General features: G+C 35.7%; 1 protein-coding gene across 12 annotated transcripts in view; it reads left to right on the plus strand.

Moving 5' to 3' along the window:
* Positions 1-19,092, plus strand: part of mast4 (microtubule associated serine/threonine kinase family member 4) — a 133,405-nt gene that overhangs the window by 22,676 nt on the left and 91,637 nt on the right. For all 12 annotated transcript variants that reach the window (XM_055019176.1, XM_055019170.1, XM_055019173.1 and 9 more), the window contains exons 2-3: positions 3,194-3,347; positions 15,175-15,308. In XM_055019176.1, coding sequence (XP_054875151.1) covers positions 3,194-3,347; positions 15,175-15,308 — 288 coding nt within the window. The remainder of the gene's footprint in view (positions 1-3,193; positions 3,348-15,174; positions 15,309-19,092) is intronic.

A 19,092-nucleotide genomic window follows, 5' to 3' on the forward strand; every position in this document is an offset into this window, starting at 1 on the left:
TGTTTTTTTGTTTTTCTCATATTGAAGCATAGAATCATATTGTAGTTGAATTTATGTTTGTTGTTGTTTTTGATATATAAAGTCAAAAATATACATTTTCAGTACATTACAGGTATGTAATATGTATATATAAGGATCAGAGAGTAACAGCACAGTTCAAAGTGCTGTGCAGTTTCCTCAAACTTTTGATTCAGGAGGATCTTACAATGCTGTGTACATTCCTCAATTCATAACAAGCTACTATGGATCAAGCGACTCGTCCGACAATGGTATTTTCACTTCCGCTGGATGCCCTCATGATTTCTTACAATATTGGAGCTCATCTACACATGTGGAAACTCTTTGTTAGCTTTCTTTTTTCTTGTAATCTGAGCACAGCATGTGATTATATAATAGAATTAATGCATTTTGTTAATACATACCCTACATTTAAACCATCCGTTCCACAAAAAATGTCACCATGAACTGAACTGTGTGTACCGCCTCAGTGTAAACACACAGTGTAAAACAGTTAATATGTGTGTTTAGATGTGGCTCGGAGGTAATGCATGTTCCACTCTACTGCCAGTGGCTCCCTGTTTCCTCCTCTCTGCTGCTCAGACAGAGGGTTGTAGATATGCACAGTGATATCTGTTCTGTGAATGAATAGTATAGTATGAATGAACATCACTGTTGCAAAGCTCTGGCATATCAGGGTCATGAGATCTTAATGTTACAGTATCTGTTTGTGAAAGCCATCAGTTGCCCCATGACTATTTGGGTATTGTTCACTGTAAGACAAAACAGAAATCTGTAATTTTACAGAATTTTTAATTTTTATTTTAAAGATCTTTATAGTTTTTTTCTGTATTTTTAAAATACCCAAAATATCAATAAAATTAACAAAACACACTATGAATTTCTACTATGATAAAAAAAATGCAGATGTGTTGTAAAATAAAGACTTATAACGGTGATAATGTTTTAGATGTTAAAGGAAATGTACATTTTTGGCATGAAAAGACTGTTAAAATAAAACCACATATTTATCAAAAGTTCACAAACATTTCTTTTTTATTTAACATCTAAAAAAGTTAGTCATAAAGTGTAAATACTGTAATTTTCTAAAATTAGATACAATTAGTGGTGTGTATTTTTATTGTTCATTAAATATGTCCTTAACTAAGACTAATATTAATAGTAATAATGATGCACTACTTTCCTTTACTTGTACTATTTGTTCTGAGTTTGTACTATTTCACTCTGCATTCATTGTGAGGTCAAGCCACCCTACACAGGTCTGGTTTAGTTTTACTTAATTGTGCTGGGATCATGAATCATCCCACAGAGAGGCAGGAGGGCATTTCCTTCCACAGACTGCTCTCAGCCATGTATATCTTTGTATTGTCAGGGAGGGCCTCTTCCTCACACTGAGCTTTGTTATGTGGTCTGAGCTTCATGCAAGGTATTATCTTCTTAGAATACAATAGGCTATATATATATATATATAATGTGTTGTGGTGTACAATGTATCAGTTGTAATGGATTTCTAACCGTCATGTTCCTTCCTGTAAGTGGTTGAATATGTTTTCTTTTTAGTTTGACTTTATTTACTTTTCCCACGTGAATTATTAGCTCATACAGTCTCTGATAGTGTTACTTAGATTGTTCTATAACCACATTTTTTCACATCCAACTGTCTTGGCCTGTGGAACTGATTCAGATGCAGCTACATTTTGTTCTAAGCTTTCTGCTGAGATCATGCTGAGAACGCCCTGGGAATCCCCTTCTTAGGTCATATGAGAAGTGGAATTTTGCTCTGAGGGTTTCCTGAATGTTTTAAATTTGCAGCATTATTTCTCATACTTCTGTAGATGCTTCTTCCAGATAAGCTCTTGTAAACTTCTATGTGAGTTTTCATCATCACTGGTAAACATTTATGTTTTCAGTATAAATGGTATTCATTGCTCTGCAAGCTAGTACATATAACAATATATCAGTTTGTATTTCAAGAACAAAGTGGGTGAAAATGTCTAAAACTGACACAATAAACAGATTAGTTAATCAGCATAAACTATGTTGACAATTAATGAATACAAATTACTATTAAAGTAAAAACACAGAAAATTTGATTGTTTCAGCTCCTTAAATATGAGAATTTGCAGTTTTCCTCTAACATTACAGTAAACTGAGTATCTTTTGGTTTTAGACTTTTGTTGGACAAAACTTAACTGATATATTGTCTGGCCTGAAGAAAATTGTAAGTTTGTGATGCTTTGCACTATGAACTTAAAGCTGTGTTGCGCTTCTGTCAAATGTTTTCATTGCTGTACAAAGTCCTGACACAGTTATATTGCCCTTAATAATAAAACTAAGAAAAAAGCAATTTTACAAAACTTAAAAAAACTTTAGCATGTGCAAAATGGTTCCATGTCCACAGGTGTTAACAATACTGGACAAACAAATAGTGGCTCTATGTACTATAAATGATTTACTTAGATTTTTTATTTGCTTCCGTACTTTTCTCCTCTCTGCTGCTGGTAAACAGAACCTGCAGTTCAACTGAAAAGTGCCTGAATTTTTGTCATGTGACTGTTGCTCATATCTGAATCGGTAATGGCACAGAAAGTTATGATTTTTACATAATCTGGTTGGATTAAGCAAATAGTTTATTTTTGATGACTTTAAAATGAGACATGGAGAAGAAAGTGATTTTGATGAAATATCAGGATTTTAAGCTTTGATTTCATTAGTTTAGTGGAATGAGCAGCATGTAACACATGATTAGCTGAGGGACTGACAGAAAATTCTGAACCCAACCATTACTTCTGTTTGTACGGTTTCTGATTCAATGTTGTTTTAGCCATTAAAAAACAGCAACAAAACATGCCTTTTGAACCCACTGGTTGATTTTGAGGTCCAGTGGGTTAACAGACCAAATTACTATGAATTAATCCAGAACAAAAAATGCCTATTTTTTCTCAAATTACTTTTTTCAAATGTGACCAAAAATATATAGATGTGGCACTAAGTACCAAACATATTGTGTGCATGACTGATTGCATGACTACAATATGCCTTTTGTGTTTTGTCTTATGGGAAAACAAACAAAAAGAAAAACTTTTATATTTAGAATGTTAGCCCCATCCCTTCATGGGTATAGCTCCAAAAGTGTATTTAAATGTATTTCTTCTTTTTCATTCTTTTTCCCTAGTTGGACAACATCCTCTATCCACCGGTCACTTACCTCAGGAAGTCAAGTAACCCTGAGCTGACTCATGGATTAAGTCCTGTGCTCAAACTTAAACGACATCTCAGTGAGGATGGAAAACATGTTCGCAGAAGGAGCCTAGGTGGTGGTCTCACAGGTAAAAAAAATAAAATAAAAATTGTGTATACTCTTTCCACTATAGGCTCTCACAAGTGTGGTTTAGACTGGACGATAACTTATGCCACACAACAGCATTTATTTCTTTAGTGAGAAGTTTGAAAAGTTGCTGCTATCACAGCTGCCTTTTTTCTTGGTCATGTGTCCTAATTTCCCATATAATTATGACTCAGAGTCTTGGCACAGAAACTATAAAATGACACAGTGTTTATGAAACCACTCGGGAGGAAAGCTTGTGCATTTCTGTGCAGCCTGGTTTCTCTTTACTGTTGCTAATCTGCCTCTATGTAATCAGACATTAAGAAAACAAATGCAGGACAAATGAACATGAAATCACTTCATCATTCTCCCCTCCCTCCTGAAACTCACTCTTCTTTACATGTTATTTTCACTGCCTCCCACAGCTTGAAAATGTATTTGTAGCGATCGACCCCAGAGGGAGTGGAACAATTTATGTTAATCATTATCACATTAATGCCCACAAACCTATCATCATCTGTCACTTTCAAAACGCATTACTGCCCCTTAACGGGAATTAATGCTCCTCAATAGGTCTAAGATGTCATTTCATACAAATTAGAACCATATTCTTCCTCTTACCTTTACAGGTTACTAGCTCTGGGGACATTTATTGCTATTATTTACTATGGTGTTGAAATCTCAATGACTTCTCAGTACAGTGCAGGCCAGTGGAATTTCATTTATGAATTTAAGAGCATTGAAAAATGACTTCAGAAATGTACTTCCAAAAGCTGCTAATCAGGATTATCCACAGGTCCAGCTGTGAACAGTTTTCAGTGTTACCAAGCTTTGTTCGGGTAGAATGGTTCTCAAGGACATGCTTTGAAGTAAAAGCTTGACTTTAAAAGTATGACTGTTTTAAATTGCAGCAAGTCGTGATAAACAGTGGCCATCTGTCACTTTAAGCTGACTCTGAAATGAGAGGTTTGCTTAAGGAATTCAACAATGACAGTGTCACACTTGGCAGGAAACCATTCAAAAGTGCATCACAGATGAGCTGCTGAAGCCAAAACGATTACATCACCATCCACAAACACCACAGATGTGACCCAAATGTCACCAAACTGGACACCTTCCAAACGTATGAAATGTCAAGGTGCCATTTCAAGATTATACATATCAGCTATGGATTAAAAGACCCCGAAAAACATATTTTCAGCTTCTCACTGTGACCTGTAGGGTAGTTTCATGTTTTTGACTTTGGTTCGCTCACTGGTTTGAAGAAGGGTGGGGCACAGCAGGAAAAAGGGTGACGTCACAAACTTCAGAGCACCATTCAGGATATAAAAATATTAAAATTTAACTCTGACAGTTTGGAAGTTTGAGCATACAAGTTGGTAGCAACTCTTAATACAAAATAACTTAAGATGTTTCCCAAACTGAAACTTGAACTGTTGTTTATTTAGTGAGACACTTGTAAGTAAGAACTCCCACAGCAATGTTTGGCATAGCTGACGTCTATCTGTACATGCATCACCCAGTGGTTTTAGTTGATGTCCACTTTATGTAAGTCTTGCAGCTATTTACTAGGGCTGATACATGAGCAACTGAAGTCTGTACTGTGGTTGAAAATTTCCATTAGGTTTTGAATATGAGTCTTATTCTATGAGTCTGATGTGGACCATTGCAAATCTTGCATGAATGGATGACTTTAGGTTTTTGGTGGTCAGAAAATAAACTGCACAATCTGAGCTTATCAAATGGATGAAGTCAACAAACATAATTGAAAAAAGATTGAACTGGATTTTACAGTACTAGAACAAACCATGGCAAATTTGACATTAGGTCAAATGTCTAAGTTGGTGCTGACAAACATTGAAGAGTCTGACTTTGTTAGTTTTGACAGATGTGCGGTGTTATATACAAGAACAAATCTGACACTGCTGGGTTGAGGCAACTTACTTGCTCTGATCTGTCAGGTCAAAAAAGATGTAATCTTTGAAATTCCCAAAATACTTCATTTCTCATTGACAGAAATGATTTTAAAACAAAAAGAGATATTTTAAGATTTTCAACTTTGTGACACTTTTTCAACTAATCATGACTTACGTGCAGTTCCATTACAAAATTAACCAAATCTATGTATTATTTAAGAAAATTAATAAAACTAAATCATTTGCAACATATTCTGAAATCTTTACTAACTCAGCTACCATCAACAGCCATGTTGCAAACTTTTCAGCAGAATTGTAGGCTGTGTTTACACAGAGCAAACAGAAGGTAAGTATAGAAGCAAGTGAAAACAAGAAAAGCACTCAGAGAGCGCAGTACTCCGACAAGGATGCTCAGTCGGATGATTGAAGTCCCGACATGTCCACAGAGGTGGATTTGTAGGAGGATCGCAATCATGTGGGCGTCAGTAGGCAGCTGACATCACTGCCGAAATCTAATCATTTGGTCCTTGTGTCATTTCTGACCTTCCCTTAAAATTTCATCCAAATCCGAGTAATGTTGCTCACAGACAGATTCACAGATTAACAGAAAGACAAACGTATGCCAATCATCACACAACTCTGCCACGTTCCCTGGCCGAATAAATATGACTAGTACCCCCTGTGGGCACTTGGAAACATACATGCTGATTCCAGATTTTTAAAAGTTTGTAAAATGAATAATCAAAGGATTTCATGGTTTGCTTTTTTTCATTTTTTATGTTTTATGGCATTGTAACTTAGTTTAAAGTTTTGAGTTCTCTCTACTTCTTGCCATGGTTGTGCTTTTTCCATAGAAGTGCATGACTTTATTTTGCAGTAAAAAAATGAGCCCACAATGAGTAAAAATGGAACCAGAGCAAAAAATGCACAGAAACTGCTTAAACAAGAAACAGTTGATGTATATAAAACTTGTACTCACTGCACTACATTAACTGTAATTCTTATGAATACAATTGTAATTTTGCAAGAATACGTCTCTTGATTCATGCTACATAGTAAAAGAACATATTTTTCCTGCAAGACACAAAATCAGTGAACTCTATATTGTGCAGGCATGATTGCTCAGAATGTTTGTGGGTGTAGGTGGGAGTGGACACACACTGTGGGAGCGGGCGGGAAATGGTCAGAAATCCAGTGGGAGCGGGCGGGAGTTGAATACAGAAAACTGTCCTGCACTGGGCTTCACTCACAAGCTTAGATTTTACTTTATTTGAAGTGCTGCATTTTGTGTTTGCTCTCATAATACAACATAATGTGTTCCTGTGATGGTGAACGTCAGCAGAGAGCAGTCCTCTTGGAAATGTAAAATCCATTTGAATATGATTTCTAAAGAACCCACTGTACATCTAGTTTCCAGTTAGAATGGCTCTCCAACAGCTGGACAACATGGGAAAGAAAAGAGCGTTGTTGATGGTAAATATAACAAACGGTTAAGCACAAGTTTCAGTCGGCCTCACGAGCACAGATACATTCCTCCCTCTTGACAGTTCTAGATATGTGGCTCTTTTGTTTCGCCTGCTGGCCTCGTTTACTTTCATTCAGTAAATTGGAAGACCTCAGACTGATAGTCTGTTTTATGGCTTTGAAGAGCTTATGTTTTTCCTTGTGCGGCATGTATGGAGGACTTCATCTTACTAATTAAAATGTTGACCTTTTCAGTCAATGAAAGATAGTTTCATCAAGCGTAACTTTGAGTGAATGCATTACCCTTTTCTAACGGGTCTACATAGGAACAAGATGGATAAACAAGCATTAACCTAAAGCAAATCAACTTTGACCGATTGGATTGTGCTGGTAGATCAAGATGAGTATGATGTCTTTGTTTCTAATCTGAGATTGGGTTTCTTCGCTGAATATGTTGTCACCCTGTAGCTAGTCTAGTGCCAGCGTATGTTAATACATTTAGATAAGCTTTAATGTTGTATAGAACAGACAGCAATTCATTATTTTAGATTTGTTAGTTTTGTCTTTTATGTTTTAGATGTTTGTCTTTACCGGTACAGCACTTTCAATGACCTTTTTGTATGATAAGGTGCTATATAAATAAACTTGCGAGCTTGCTCATGTACCAGAAAAGTGTGATATAACTAGAGACCTAATATGCTATGATTAGAACATCAAGTTCAGTTCCCTTCAAATTGTGGTCCTCAGAAAAGTCCATATGATGTAGACCATTACAGTCACATCTTTATGTTACAGCAATAAATTGTCATCTTATAAATATACTTTATGCAAGAGTGTTTTTGTTTGTATCCCCTGAGGAATGAGCAGTGGTTAATAGGATAATTGTGCAACAACACAAACGTTCATATTATCTCCTTTGAAAGATAGAACTTTACTTTTATATACTTAACCCTTTCAACACCAAAACCCTCTGGTGGGTTTGAAAAGCATTTTTTTCAACAATTGCCAAGATGATGTTATTTATCAGAATCTCTAAAAAAACAATAAAATTGACAACTTTTCAACTTTGTGACTGTCCTTGAATGGCCATGTAGAACTTTTGGTGTCATTGGGAAAATTAGCATAATTTAAGCTTAGAATTGTGATGTTTCATCAAATGCACTTTATTTTACTGATCTCTCATCTCATTTAAAAATTTGTCAAATATGGAACGTCTTCTCTGTACAGATGCTGTACAAAATAAAAATTAAATAAAAATTCTGCACTCCTCACAGAACCAAGAAGTAATATTAATTATTAGGTTGTGACCAAGTGTCATGTGATTAAAATTTTAGAAACTTTTTGTCTGAATTCACTGAACTGGAGGTTGTGTTTACAAAGAGCTGATAGCAAACAAATTAAAATTGTAGGTAGTGTAATATTTATAGCATATAGGGTGACCATTTTTTCCCGTGTGTTGGTAACACCTTTGAGCACTTGATATGTTGTGCGCATTGATTCCAGATATGTAATTTCTTCTTGAAATGTATAATCAGAGAATTTCAACTTTCGATTTTCTTGTCTACATAAAATGAAACCAAGGAAATTCAAATTTTGTTTAGTTTTTTAGAATTTATGGCAATGAAACTTTGTTTTAATGCTTTTTTTGCATTAGTCTACAGCTACTAGAAATGTGATATGAACAATAAACACCCAGAAAATGGTTCAGAATGTTCAACAGAATTTCCAACTAAACAGCTACAGTGTGTGGCGATTTTCAATTTCATTATATTATTTATTTAAGAAAGGTTAGTTTCAAACAGCAAACCATCTGCCCCCCAGCTGGAGACTGACCTTGCAAATACCTGTGCTAAACCTAAAAAACTACCCATATATCCAGATACTCCCTTTCCTATAAGTGTTGACTAATGTGTGATGAGAGATTTCCTTTATGCTGGGATGTGATGGGCTCTAGTGGTGAAAACATTTGCCAGTAAGGAAGGAAAGACCTCAATTTTCCCTCCGCATCCTGTTTGACTCCCTTCAGTTCCCTTGATTTTACAGCAGTGATCACAGGACAAACGTGAGGATAACTGTAGCACAGCTGGCAAAAATGCACAAATAGTATTATTTATCAGATGAAGGTTGTCTGGCTTAGGCCCAAAACTAATAATCTGCAGTGAGAACAAAAACTGAAATGTAGCTTAGATGACTCTTTCATAAGATATTGTTGCATATTTGAAATGTGCATCTGCAGGATTGTGACATAGAAGACAAGTCTTATGACTAAAATGAACAGCGTGTGTTAATTCAGATAAAAACTGATAGACAAACCAATTCATAGTGGTAATGTCAGGGCCAGGTCAAGTCTGCAGATTGACCTTCATCAAGGAATGAAATCAGCAGTGAAGCTGGTAGATGGCAGGAAAAGACATTCAGAGATCTAAAACACAATACAATGCTTTGAAAATATTGAACAGTACTTTAATGTGTACATATTTTATGGCGAATGCAATCTAAATGTTTATTTTATCTAGTCAGTTTATCTTTAAAATAAATGAATATTAATAACTGTTTGGTAACAGTAATTTAACTTAATTGCATATCAGTTACAAGAAAAGCACTTAGGATCGCAATCATGTGATTGTCAGCAGGCAGCTGACGTAACGTTCACTCAGAGGTGGGTAGAGTATCCAAAAATTGTACTCAAGAAAGAGTAACGTTACTTCAAAATAATATCACTCAAGTAGAAGTAATAAATAGTCATCCAAAAAATTACTCAAGTAAGAGTAAAAAAATATTTGGTGAAAAGACTACTCAAGTACTAAGTAACTGATTGTAATGTCCGATTTATTTTTTTGAAATGATGTGATCAGCAAGACAAAAATGTAAAATAATGTGCAAATTCTGGTATTTCCAAATAATAAAATAATAAAAATAATATCTTTACAGAATGACAAGTTAAGGCACAAGAAACACAAATTTCCAAAATCTCAGTGTTTCACAAGATAAAGCTTTTGAAACAAATACCTGTAGTAAGGAAACGTTTGTACCGTACTGATCTCTCATCTCATTTAAAAATTTGTCAAATATTGAACGTCTTCTCTGTACAGATGCTGTACAAAATAAAAATTAAATAAAAAATTCTGCACTCCTCACAGAACCAAGAGTAATATTAATTATTAGGTTGTGACCAAGTGTCATGTGATTAAAATTTTAGAAACTTTTTGTCTGAATTCACTGAACTGGAGGTTGTGTTTACAAAGAGCTGATAGCAAACAAATTAAAATTGTAGGTAGTGTAATATTTATAGCATATAGGGTGACCATTTTTTCCCGTGTGTTGGTAACACCTTTGAGCACTTGATATGTTGTGCGCATTGATTCCAGATATGTAATTTCTTCTTGAAATGTATAATCAGAGAATTTCAACTTTCGATTTTCTTGTCTACATAAAATGAAACCAAGGAAATTCAAATTTTGTTTTGTTTTTTAGAATTTATGGCAATGAAACTTTGTTTTAATGCTTTTTTTGCATTAGTCTACAGCTACTAGAAATGTGATATGAACAATAAACACCCAGAAAATGGTTCAGAATGTTCAACAGAATTTCCAACTAAACAGCTACAGTGTGTGGCGATTTTCAATTTCATTATATTATTTATTTAAGAAAGGTTAGTTTCAAACAGCAAACCATCTGCCCCCCAGCTGGAGACTGACCTTGCAAATACCTGTGCTAAACCTAAAAAACTACCCATATATCCAGATACTCCCTTTCCTATAAGTGTTGACTAATGTGTGATGAGAGATTTCCTTTATGCTGGGATGTGATGGGCTCTAGTGGTGAAAACATTTGCCAGTAAGGAAGGAAAGACCTCAATTTTCCCTCCGCATCCTGTTTGACTCCCTTCAGTTCCCTTGGTTTTACAGCAGTGATCACAGGACAAATGTGAGGATAACTGTAGCACAGCTGGCAAAAATGCACAAATAGTATTATTTATCACATGAAGGTTGTCTGGCTTAGGCCCAAAACTAATAATCTGCAGTGAGAACAAAAACTGAAATGTAGCTTAGATGACTCTTTCATAAGATATTGTTGCATATTTGAAATGTGCATCTGCAGGATTGTGACATAGAAGACAAGTCTTATGACTAAAATGAACAGGGCGTGTTAATTCAGATAAAAACTGATAGACAAACCAATTCATAGTGGTAATGTCAGGGCCAGGTCAAGTCTGCAGATTGACCTTCATCAAGGAATGAAATCAGCAGTGAAGCTGGTAGATGGCAGGAAAAGACATTCAGAGATCTAAAACACAATACAATGCTTTGAAAATATTGAACAGTACTTTAATGTGTACATATTTTATGGCGAATGCAATCTAAATGTTTATTTTATCTAGTCAGTTTATCTTTAAAATAAATGAATATTAATAACTGTTTGGTAACAGTAATTTAACTTAACTGCACATCAGTTACAAGAAAAGCACTTAGGATCGCAATCATGTGATTGTCAGCAGGCAGCTGACGTAACGTTCACTCAGAGGTGGGTAGAGTATCCAAAAATTGTACTCAAGAAAGAGTAACGTTACTTCAAAATAATATCACTCAAGTAGAAGTAATAAATAGTCATCCAAAAAATTACTCAAGTAAGAGTAAAAAAATATTTGGTGAAAAGACTACTCAAGTACTAAGTAACCGATTGTAATGTCCGATTTATTTTTTGAAATGATGTGATCAGCAAGACAAAAATGTAAAATAATGTGCAAATTCTGGTATTTCCAAATAATAAAATAATAAAAATAATATCTTTACAGAATGACAAGTTAAGGCACAAGAAACACAAATTTCCAAATCTCAGTGTTTCACAAGATAAAGCTTTTGAAACAAATACCTGTAGTAAGGAAACGTTTGTATGTTTGAACAGTGCAAACTACTTCCAGTGACCAGATATACTGTATTTCACTTTCCTCCAAATGGCACAGACTCAGTGGATAGAATATAACATTACAAACCTGGCTGGACCCCCCCCCCCCCCCCCCCCCCCCCCCCCCCGCCGCCGCTGTATCACGTGGACCTACCAGCCTGACGTCACGCTTCACTACGCCCATGTTAGTAGCCATCTTCGGCTTTTGTTAGAAAACAAAAGCCGAAGATGGAGATATCCATGCTAATGCTATGCTAATGTTGTCGAAAGCAAGATAAAATTTCTCGAAAATGCCCCCGTGTTTTTCATTCCTTGTCTGCTATGTGTGTAGAGTTTGTGCCGCTATTCCGTCACAGTTCGTATGAGGTCATGTGACCGCAGGGCAACGTCTGGTGAAACACAGTCACGTGATTATTGTTGCTTCGTCTGATTGGTGAAACAGTCATGTGGTAGATCCACTGGGGGCATCTCTCTGGCAAAATAAAGCATATCTAATGTGGTAAATAAAAAAGTAATGAGTCGAGTGTAGCCCAATGTAACAGAGTAAGAGTAACGTTTCTGCTTCACAAATCTACTCAAGTAAAAGTAAAAAGTATGGCAAAGTAAAACTACTCTCAGAAGTACATTTTTTTTTCAAAAAGTTACTCAAGTAAATGTAACGGAGTAAATGTAACTTGTTACTACCCACCTCTGCATTCACTTGTCTTAGTTATAGTGACATTGTGCTGCTATCTCACAATGATACAGAAATCTTTAACAAACCTGTGGATCCAGGCTATAAGCCTCATCACTGCCAAAATCTAATCAGTTGGGCCTTGTATAATTTGTGACCTTTCCTGAAAATTTCATTCAAATCCGTTGTTCCATTTTCGAGTAATGTTGCGCACAGAAGGAAAGACAGATTAACAGACCGACAAACATACGCAGATCGTCACATAACTCCGCCGCGTTCTGGCGGAGTCAAAATGCTTTTATTGCAAAGCATATTGTCTTAATTCAAAGAGTTTAAGATGTGTTTTTAAAGTCCCACTGCATCTATTAACTGTTTATTTATCATTGTTAAGGGGCTCTTTGGACTATTTTCTGTTTTCACTCTATTGAGCTGTCAGATTTTTAATTTTTTTTTTTTTTTTGCAACAATCCCTGTAAGTATACAACACAACCAAACACCCACATTTAAACTTACAATTTGAGAAGTTTACATTTCACTGGGTGCTTTCCATGATCAACACAACCAAATGGCATTACACTGTTTAAAGTCAGTCACCATCAATATAGACTTGCTGCTGTAGTGCTAAATGACCCACTTCCCTTCCCTGTTAGTTGGTTTAAAATAGAACTCAATGTGGACTACTGTGACCTTGTGTCTTCCACATTCTTATGAACAATATAACAGAGATGCATGGAGGGTTTCTTCAAATTTTCCACAAACATTTACTTTAACTCAAAGATGAACTAATTTGACTTTGGTCGCTGTGACCTCACATGACTAATTTTGGTCCATAACTCAGAAATTAATATACTGAATATGACAAAATTTCAGACTTAGTTAGAATGTCTAACAGAATAAAATGTTGAAGTGATAACATTTTATATCCAGAAAGTCAAAGGTCAAGTCTGGACAGAGCGGTAATTCTAATTTGACTAATAGCGAACAACCATTTAATCGACCAGTTGTGGCAGTTCTAAACAACTCTAAACTGAACAAAACTTCAAATTCATTTTTGTTGTGAAAATAATCAAGCACAGATTTCATGTTAACTGGAAATCACGCTGATGGGATAAACACTTTATGAGTCTGAAACAGCAATATTGTTTGGAATTTGTCATTGTACAGTTTGCTGTTAGCAGGTCAGTGAATTTATAAAGCTGCCTTCTGCAGCTTATCAAAGCTTCACACATCTGATAAAAGGAGAGACCTGCTTCAGGCCAAATGAACTTGAGATATCCCTTTCTGTTTTGAGCACAGCCTCCTTATCTTCCCTTCATTCTCAGTGACAAAACATATAGCCTTCTATGGTTTTACTGGCGTGTTTACTTATACAGGAGACAGAAAACATACACGCAATGAAAACTGATGGTGAAGGTGATTTTTCAGTTCATGGACAGGAAACAGTACAATACCGTTTTGATGAAGAGACTGGTTGTGTTATGTTTTAATCTTTGTTGTTCCTTGGTGTGCTGAAGTTTAATGATATTAAAGGGCAGATAAAAAGTGATGAATGGTAGAAGCAGCATTTAGTGCCATCTAGCTGCCAGCTCTGGGAGATGAAAGTGGATTTTTTTTCAGTTTTGCCAGAAGTATTCTCATATAAACTGTGTCTTGTAATTTATACTTGTAGGTGCACTCGTGTACTTACTTGCAGCAGAGTGTGCTGCTGGCGCTGTGGTTATGTAATGTTTGGATTGTCAGTGATCTCTTAATGGGCTTTTCCCCCTTCTGGCCCAGTTTAACCCTTTCACATCCTGCCTGACTGTACAGTTAGGAGCTTCAACATAACACTCCTAACAAGAGCAGACAGCTTGGATTTTCTCATGTTACTGGTATGTCATTTGACCTCAACTGTTTCACCACTTGCTCCCTGTGTTTGCTGACTTTGAGGCTGTTATGACACGCAGTAGTTTGAATTCACAGATGTGTTTCGGAGCTTGTTGACAGCTTACTTGAAGGTACCAATACATTATATGGGAAAAATAGTGAACTACATGAAAGTACTGCCTCAAACCTCTACTTAAGCAACAGTACAGAAATTTTATCAGTAATTTTTACTTAACCCTCTGATATTCAGTTTCTGCTCACGTCATATTTCTCTCACTGTCGGTTCATTTTTCACTGCAACATAAAGTCCTGCACCTCTATGGAAATGGCTCGATGTATAGAAACTCAAAAATATCATAGAAAGAGAAAAAGTCTAAGTTCAATTTCTTTGATTTTTTTTTTATTTTACAAAAATGCAAAAAACTTGGATACTATAGATACTGCAGAATTTTTCTACCTATATTCATATTATGATTTGTTCCCATACTTGCCTCCTATCTACTCTTTGTAGATAAGGCCTGCAGTTAAGCCCAGCGCAGCCAAAAATCAGTGAGTTTTCCAGTTGCACCGAGGAGTCCAGGATTTTTAGTTTTTTTACGGAATCACATTAAAGCAATTTATTATTTTAGTGGAATGTTATGGAATTGGCATGTTACAGATGAGTAGTCTAAAAGACAGGTCTTTCTTTTTGTATAAAAAAGTAACAGAAAGAAAAAGAAAGATAACAAGCTTTTCGAACCTGCAGGCTGATTTTGTATTTCATTGGTATCTCAAGACTTCCTTCTAAGGGCCACCAGAGAAATATGAGAAGTGGGTGAAGTAAGAAGGAGCAGTTCTGCTTCACAAATGTCATTTCATTTTTAATCTTTCTGTTTTTTTCCAGCTTGTAATAAATTGAAAAGTTTTAAAGGAAAAACCTGACAACATAACTTAAACATACCAAAACTTCAGTGAACCAATGCTTTCTTCTATAACAGTGTTGTATTTTTACTGTTTCTCTGCAGGAAAGTATCTCCTGCTACCCACCAACCTCCAGCAGACACAGACAGCATGTCAGCCATCATCTGACACCTCCAACCTGGTCCGTATGCGTTCGCTGAATCTCGGAAAATCAGACCCTTCCCTCACTTCCAGCCCGGTGAGTGATTCCTAAATTTGGGCCCCACTGTAACATCAGACCCCAGCAGGTCAAAACAGAATGTTCCTATCACCTCAGAGATTGGTCAAAGTAGAATGTGCTTTGTGTGAATTCCACTGAACCAATTATCTTTGATAATATGGGTCTTTCCAAAAAGATAATATGTTTAGAATCACAATGTCTGAATGATCAGCTCCATGCTCTACACGCCATGATACCCAAATTATAATGATCAAACATGTTATTGGATATTTCTGACCATTTGAATTAAATGGAGACAAAGACGTTTGCCACAAAAATTATAATTGGTAATATGAAATCAGCATAACATACGTACATACAGTGTATATACATACACTTAAAGTATAGTTTGCACTTTTGCACAGATGTACGTCAACAACTGTAAAATATTGCAAATGTTATTTGACCCTAAATTTTGCATTTTGGTGGGAAAAAAACTATCTGTAGCAGTGCTAAAACTGCTTAAGCAAATTGCTTAAAGAATTGAGGTAGTAGGCAGTAGTTACAATAAAGTTGTAATAATGCGACGTGAGTTGTTGAAATTTTTTAAGAAATGACACAAAGCAACTCATTATAGGAGATTTCTGTATTACACATTAAGTCTTCTGCAAGCAATTCTTAAAGTTTTCTGATTTAGTAGAACAAATGTAGATAAAATACCCAAATAATAAGGATCAAACACTATCATTTGTAATGCCTACAGCAAACTACTAGTTAGATTGTTAATTTATTGACTGAAAAAATTGCAATATTATATTTTTTTAAATTGTCATAATTTCTAAAAACATTATTTGTTACACAGCGCAAGTTTTTCAACATATGCATAGCTTAACAATGCAATCATGTTTAAACATATTCAGACAAATATGCCACTGTTGACACTGTATTGTCTCTGCAGTAAATGAATAATGAAGGACCAGCAGGTTTGCTATTGGCTCTTATCTGTTTCTGCTTGCGGTTGTGTTCTGTAATTACTTTATTTCTATGGGGACAGTGCTTGACAAGCCATGTCACATCGGTGTTCACATTTGTCAGAGATAATTTACTGAATTCAGAAAGGCCATTTTAAATCGGCGCCCACTTGCATGATTTAACCCTCTGAACCCCAAAACCTGCTGGTGGGTTTGAAAGGATGTTATCTTTAAAATGGCATTAAAATAGCACCATCTATCCAAGCCAGATGGACTGCTTTCCAATGGTCCTTGAACTAATCAAGTGTAATATGCAGTTCTGATGGGCAAATGTATCAAATTTCAAGCTTAAAATTGTGACACCTCATCCAAATCACTTTATTCTACATGGCTGGTTTAAACAACAACAATATTTTTTGGGCTCCACAGTACAACTGTGAAGCTATTGGTGACTCAAGTATGACCGACAGTCACATGAAAAAAATCCATAGGCTGAATTGCAGGCTGCGTTTTTACAGAACAGACAGGGGACAAGTATGGAAAGAAAAAAAAAATTTAATAGTGAAATTAATATAGTATGAAGAGTCACCAGTATTTTCCATTATTGGCAACATCTGTTTGTTCTTGGAAGAATGTTTCAGATATAAATTTTGTATTTTATCAGTATTTGTAAAAGAAAAATTTTTTTTTCTGTTTATTAATGATCAAAGGCATTAGAACTTTGTCATACTGTCATACTGGTCAAAAGACATTTTGTAGTCCTCTGCTAGCCATGATTGTGCTATTTCCATAGAGGTGCTGGACTTTATGTATGCAGTAAGAAATGTGTCCACAATAAATGAAAATGTGACAATATCCAAAGCACCCAGAAACTGCTTGCAGTGCAGACGGTTAATGAATGTCTCTTATCTGGAACTGCCTTTAGGTAAAGCCCTGTTACAAAAGTGTTCTATAAATATTTCTGTAAGTATAAAACCTGTATCATCAATGTTTTCATTTATCAAGTTTGACTGACTGTTTTCATAAAGCCTATATTAAATTGTTGCATATTTGTATTATTTGAAGTTAAAATGCTTCAAAATAAAATGTAGAAATTAATAAAACATACAAAGAACTGAAAAATAAAATCACATTCTGAAGAGGTCCAAGTACATTTCTGCTTTGAACCAGATTCCGTCATGAGGACAGGAATGACCTTCAGTGTGGTTTTGCTCGGTTCTTACAGATTGCACTGACAGATACTCTCTGCTCCATCGTGATCTTATTGTCTCAGATGTGAGATGCAATCAAAAGCAGAGGCTAATCCAATGCTGTTAAGCTATGAGTCATTCCCTGGGCACTCGGTATCGGTTAGAGAAAGGTTAATGTAATAAAAAGCATGTGAGGTCGGTGTTTGTATGTGCACAGAAATCGGTATGTGGGTGCTTTCAGAGTAACTGTGAGAGGATGTTTTGGCTAACTGACACTTTGATCCCCAGTGATCTGAGTGGGCCGGCTCAGAACAAAAACGCTGTAACCTGAGCTAGAAGGGGTCCAACTATTTTTCGTATGACTCATGACATCATGGTGACCCTATTTACACTGTTTATATAATGCTGCTGCAGTATGTCGTCCTAATGACTGATTTAGAGATGCAGAATTTAAGAAACGTAGCCATATAGCATTGCAGTTACTTAAACTCAAATGGTAAATATTGTACTGCTTTAACCCTTTAACGTTCTGCTCAACCATTTGGTAGAGCACATTTTGACTCACGATATCTTATTGAAAAATATGTTTTACTTAATTCCACCTGTTTCAGCCATCTCTACCACTCAGCTGAGGTACATTATACTAAAAAAAGTCCAGTAGATGTCACTGTGTTTTGAATTAGCATGCAGAGCAAGTTAGTCTGCTCACAGGAAGTTAGTATGAGCAAAATCACTCCTCACATGAGGCCTCTGTTTGCTATGATTTTCAAAGGTAAAATAATACTTTTGACATATTATAGTGCCTAAGGAGTAGCTGAACACAACTGTGTCATTTGAAATGTAAAAAAAAAAAGGATTTAAAAGGGTCGAATAATTTTTCTAAACCATTTGGTAGAGGTCAATATTTTAAAAACTGCTGGGTCTCTTCATAAAAAAAAAAAAAAAAGCCATTGATTGTTGTCATTAGTGCCCCAAAGAGATAAGAAATATAAAAAATATAATTTTTTCATTGTCTTTTTCTTGGTGAGGATGTATATCCAATTAATTTAGTCTTATACACTATATAATATCTATACTAAATCCCTACACTTGGGGGCGCTAGAGCCTTTTCAGTAGTGACTTAAATACATGCATCCCTGTGCGTGTATTAGGCACAAATTAATCCCTTTGGTTATTGTGCCATGCAGTGTGAAAGGCCACATGATTTGCTGTAACATAATTGTCCTCCAGTGGATAAGTCCTTCAGCTCTGGTGTTGATTCAATTTAAGTTTTATAGCTTGAAGACCTGAGACTCTTTAACATCACTGACTTTGCCAGGATTTTAAGATATGCTCCTTCTCTACCAAACATTGTAGAAAGGTTGGAGCAGGAGATCAGATATTTGCTCAAGAACACTACAGCTAGAGAGACGTTTGAGAGTCACAATTTCTCCTCTTATCAAGGAAAGATTAAACTATGATAGAGAATTTTCCTTTTCCTTGAATTCACAATGACAGTTTTCATTATTTTATATAAAAGTTGAGTTGTAGATATCTAAGCACAGATTAAGTGAAAAGTTAATAGAGAGGACTCAGGAGTCTGTAAGGTCATGAGGTCCTGGGAGCCTCACATACAAATTTATTCATCAGACCTGCAGGAAATTGGGAGCACAGGCTGTTGAG

This window comes from Amphiprion ocellaris, chromosome 17, assembly GCF_022539595.1.
Source record: "Amphiprion ocellaris isolate individual 3 ecotype Okinawa chromosome 17, ASM2253959v1, whole genome shotgun sequence".
NCBI lineage: Eukaryota > Metazoa > Chordata > Actinopteri > Pomacentridae > Amphiprion > Amphiprion ocellaris.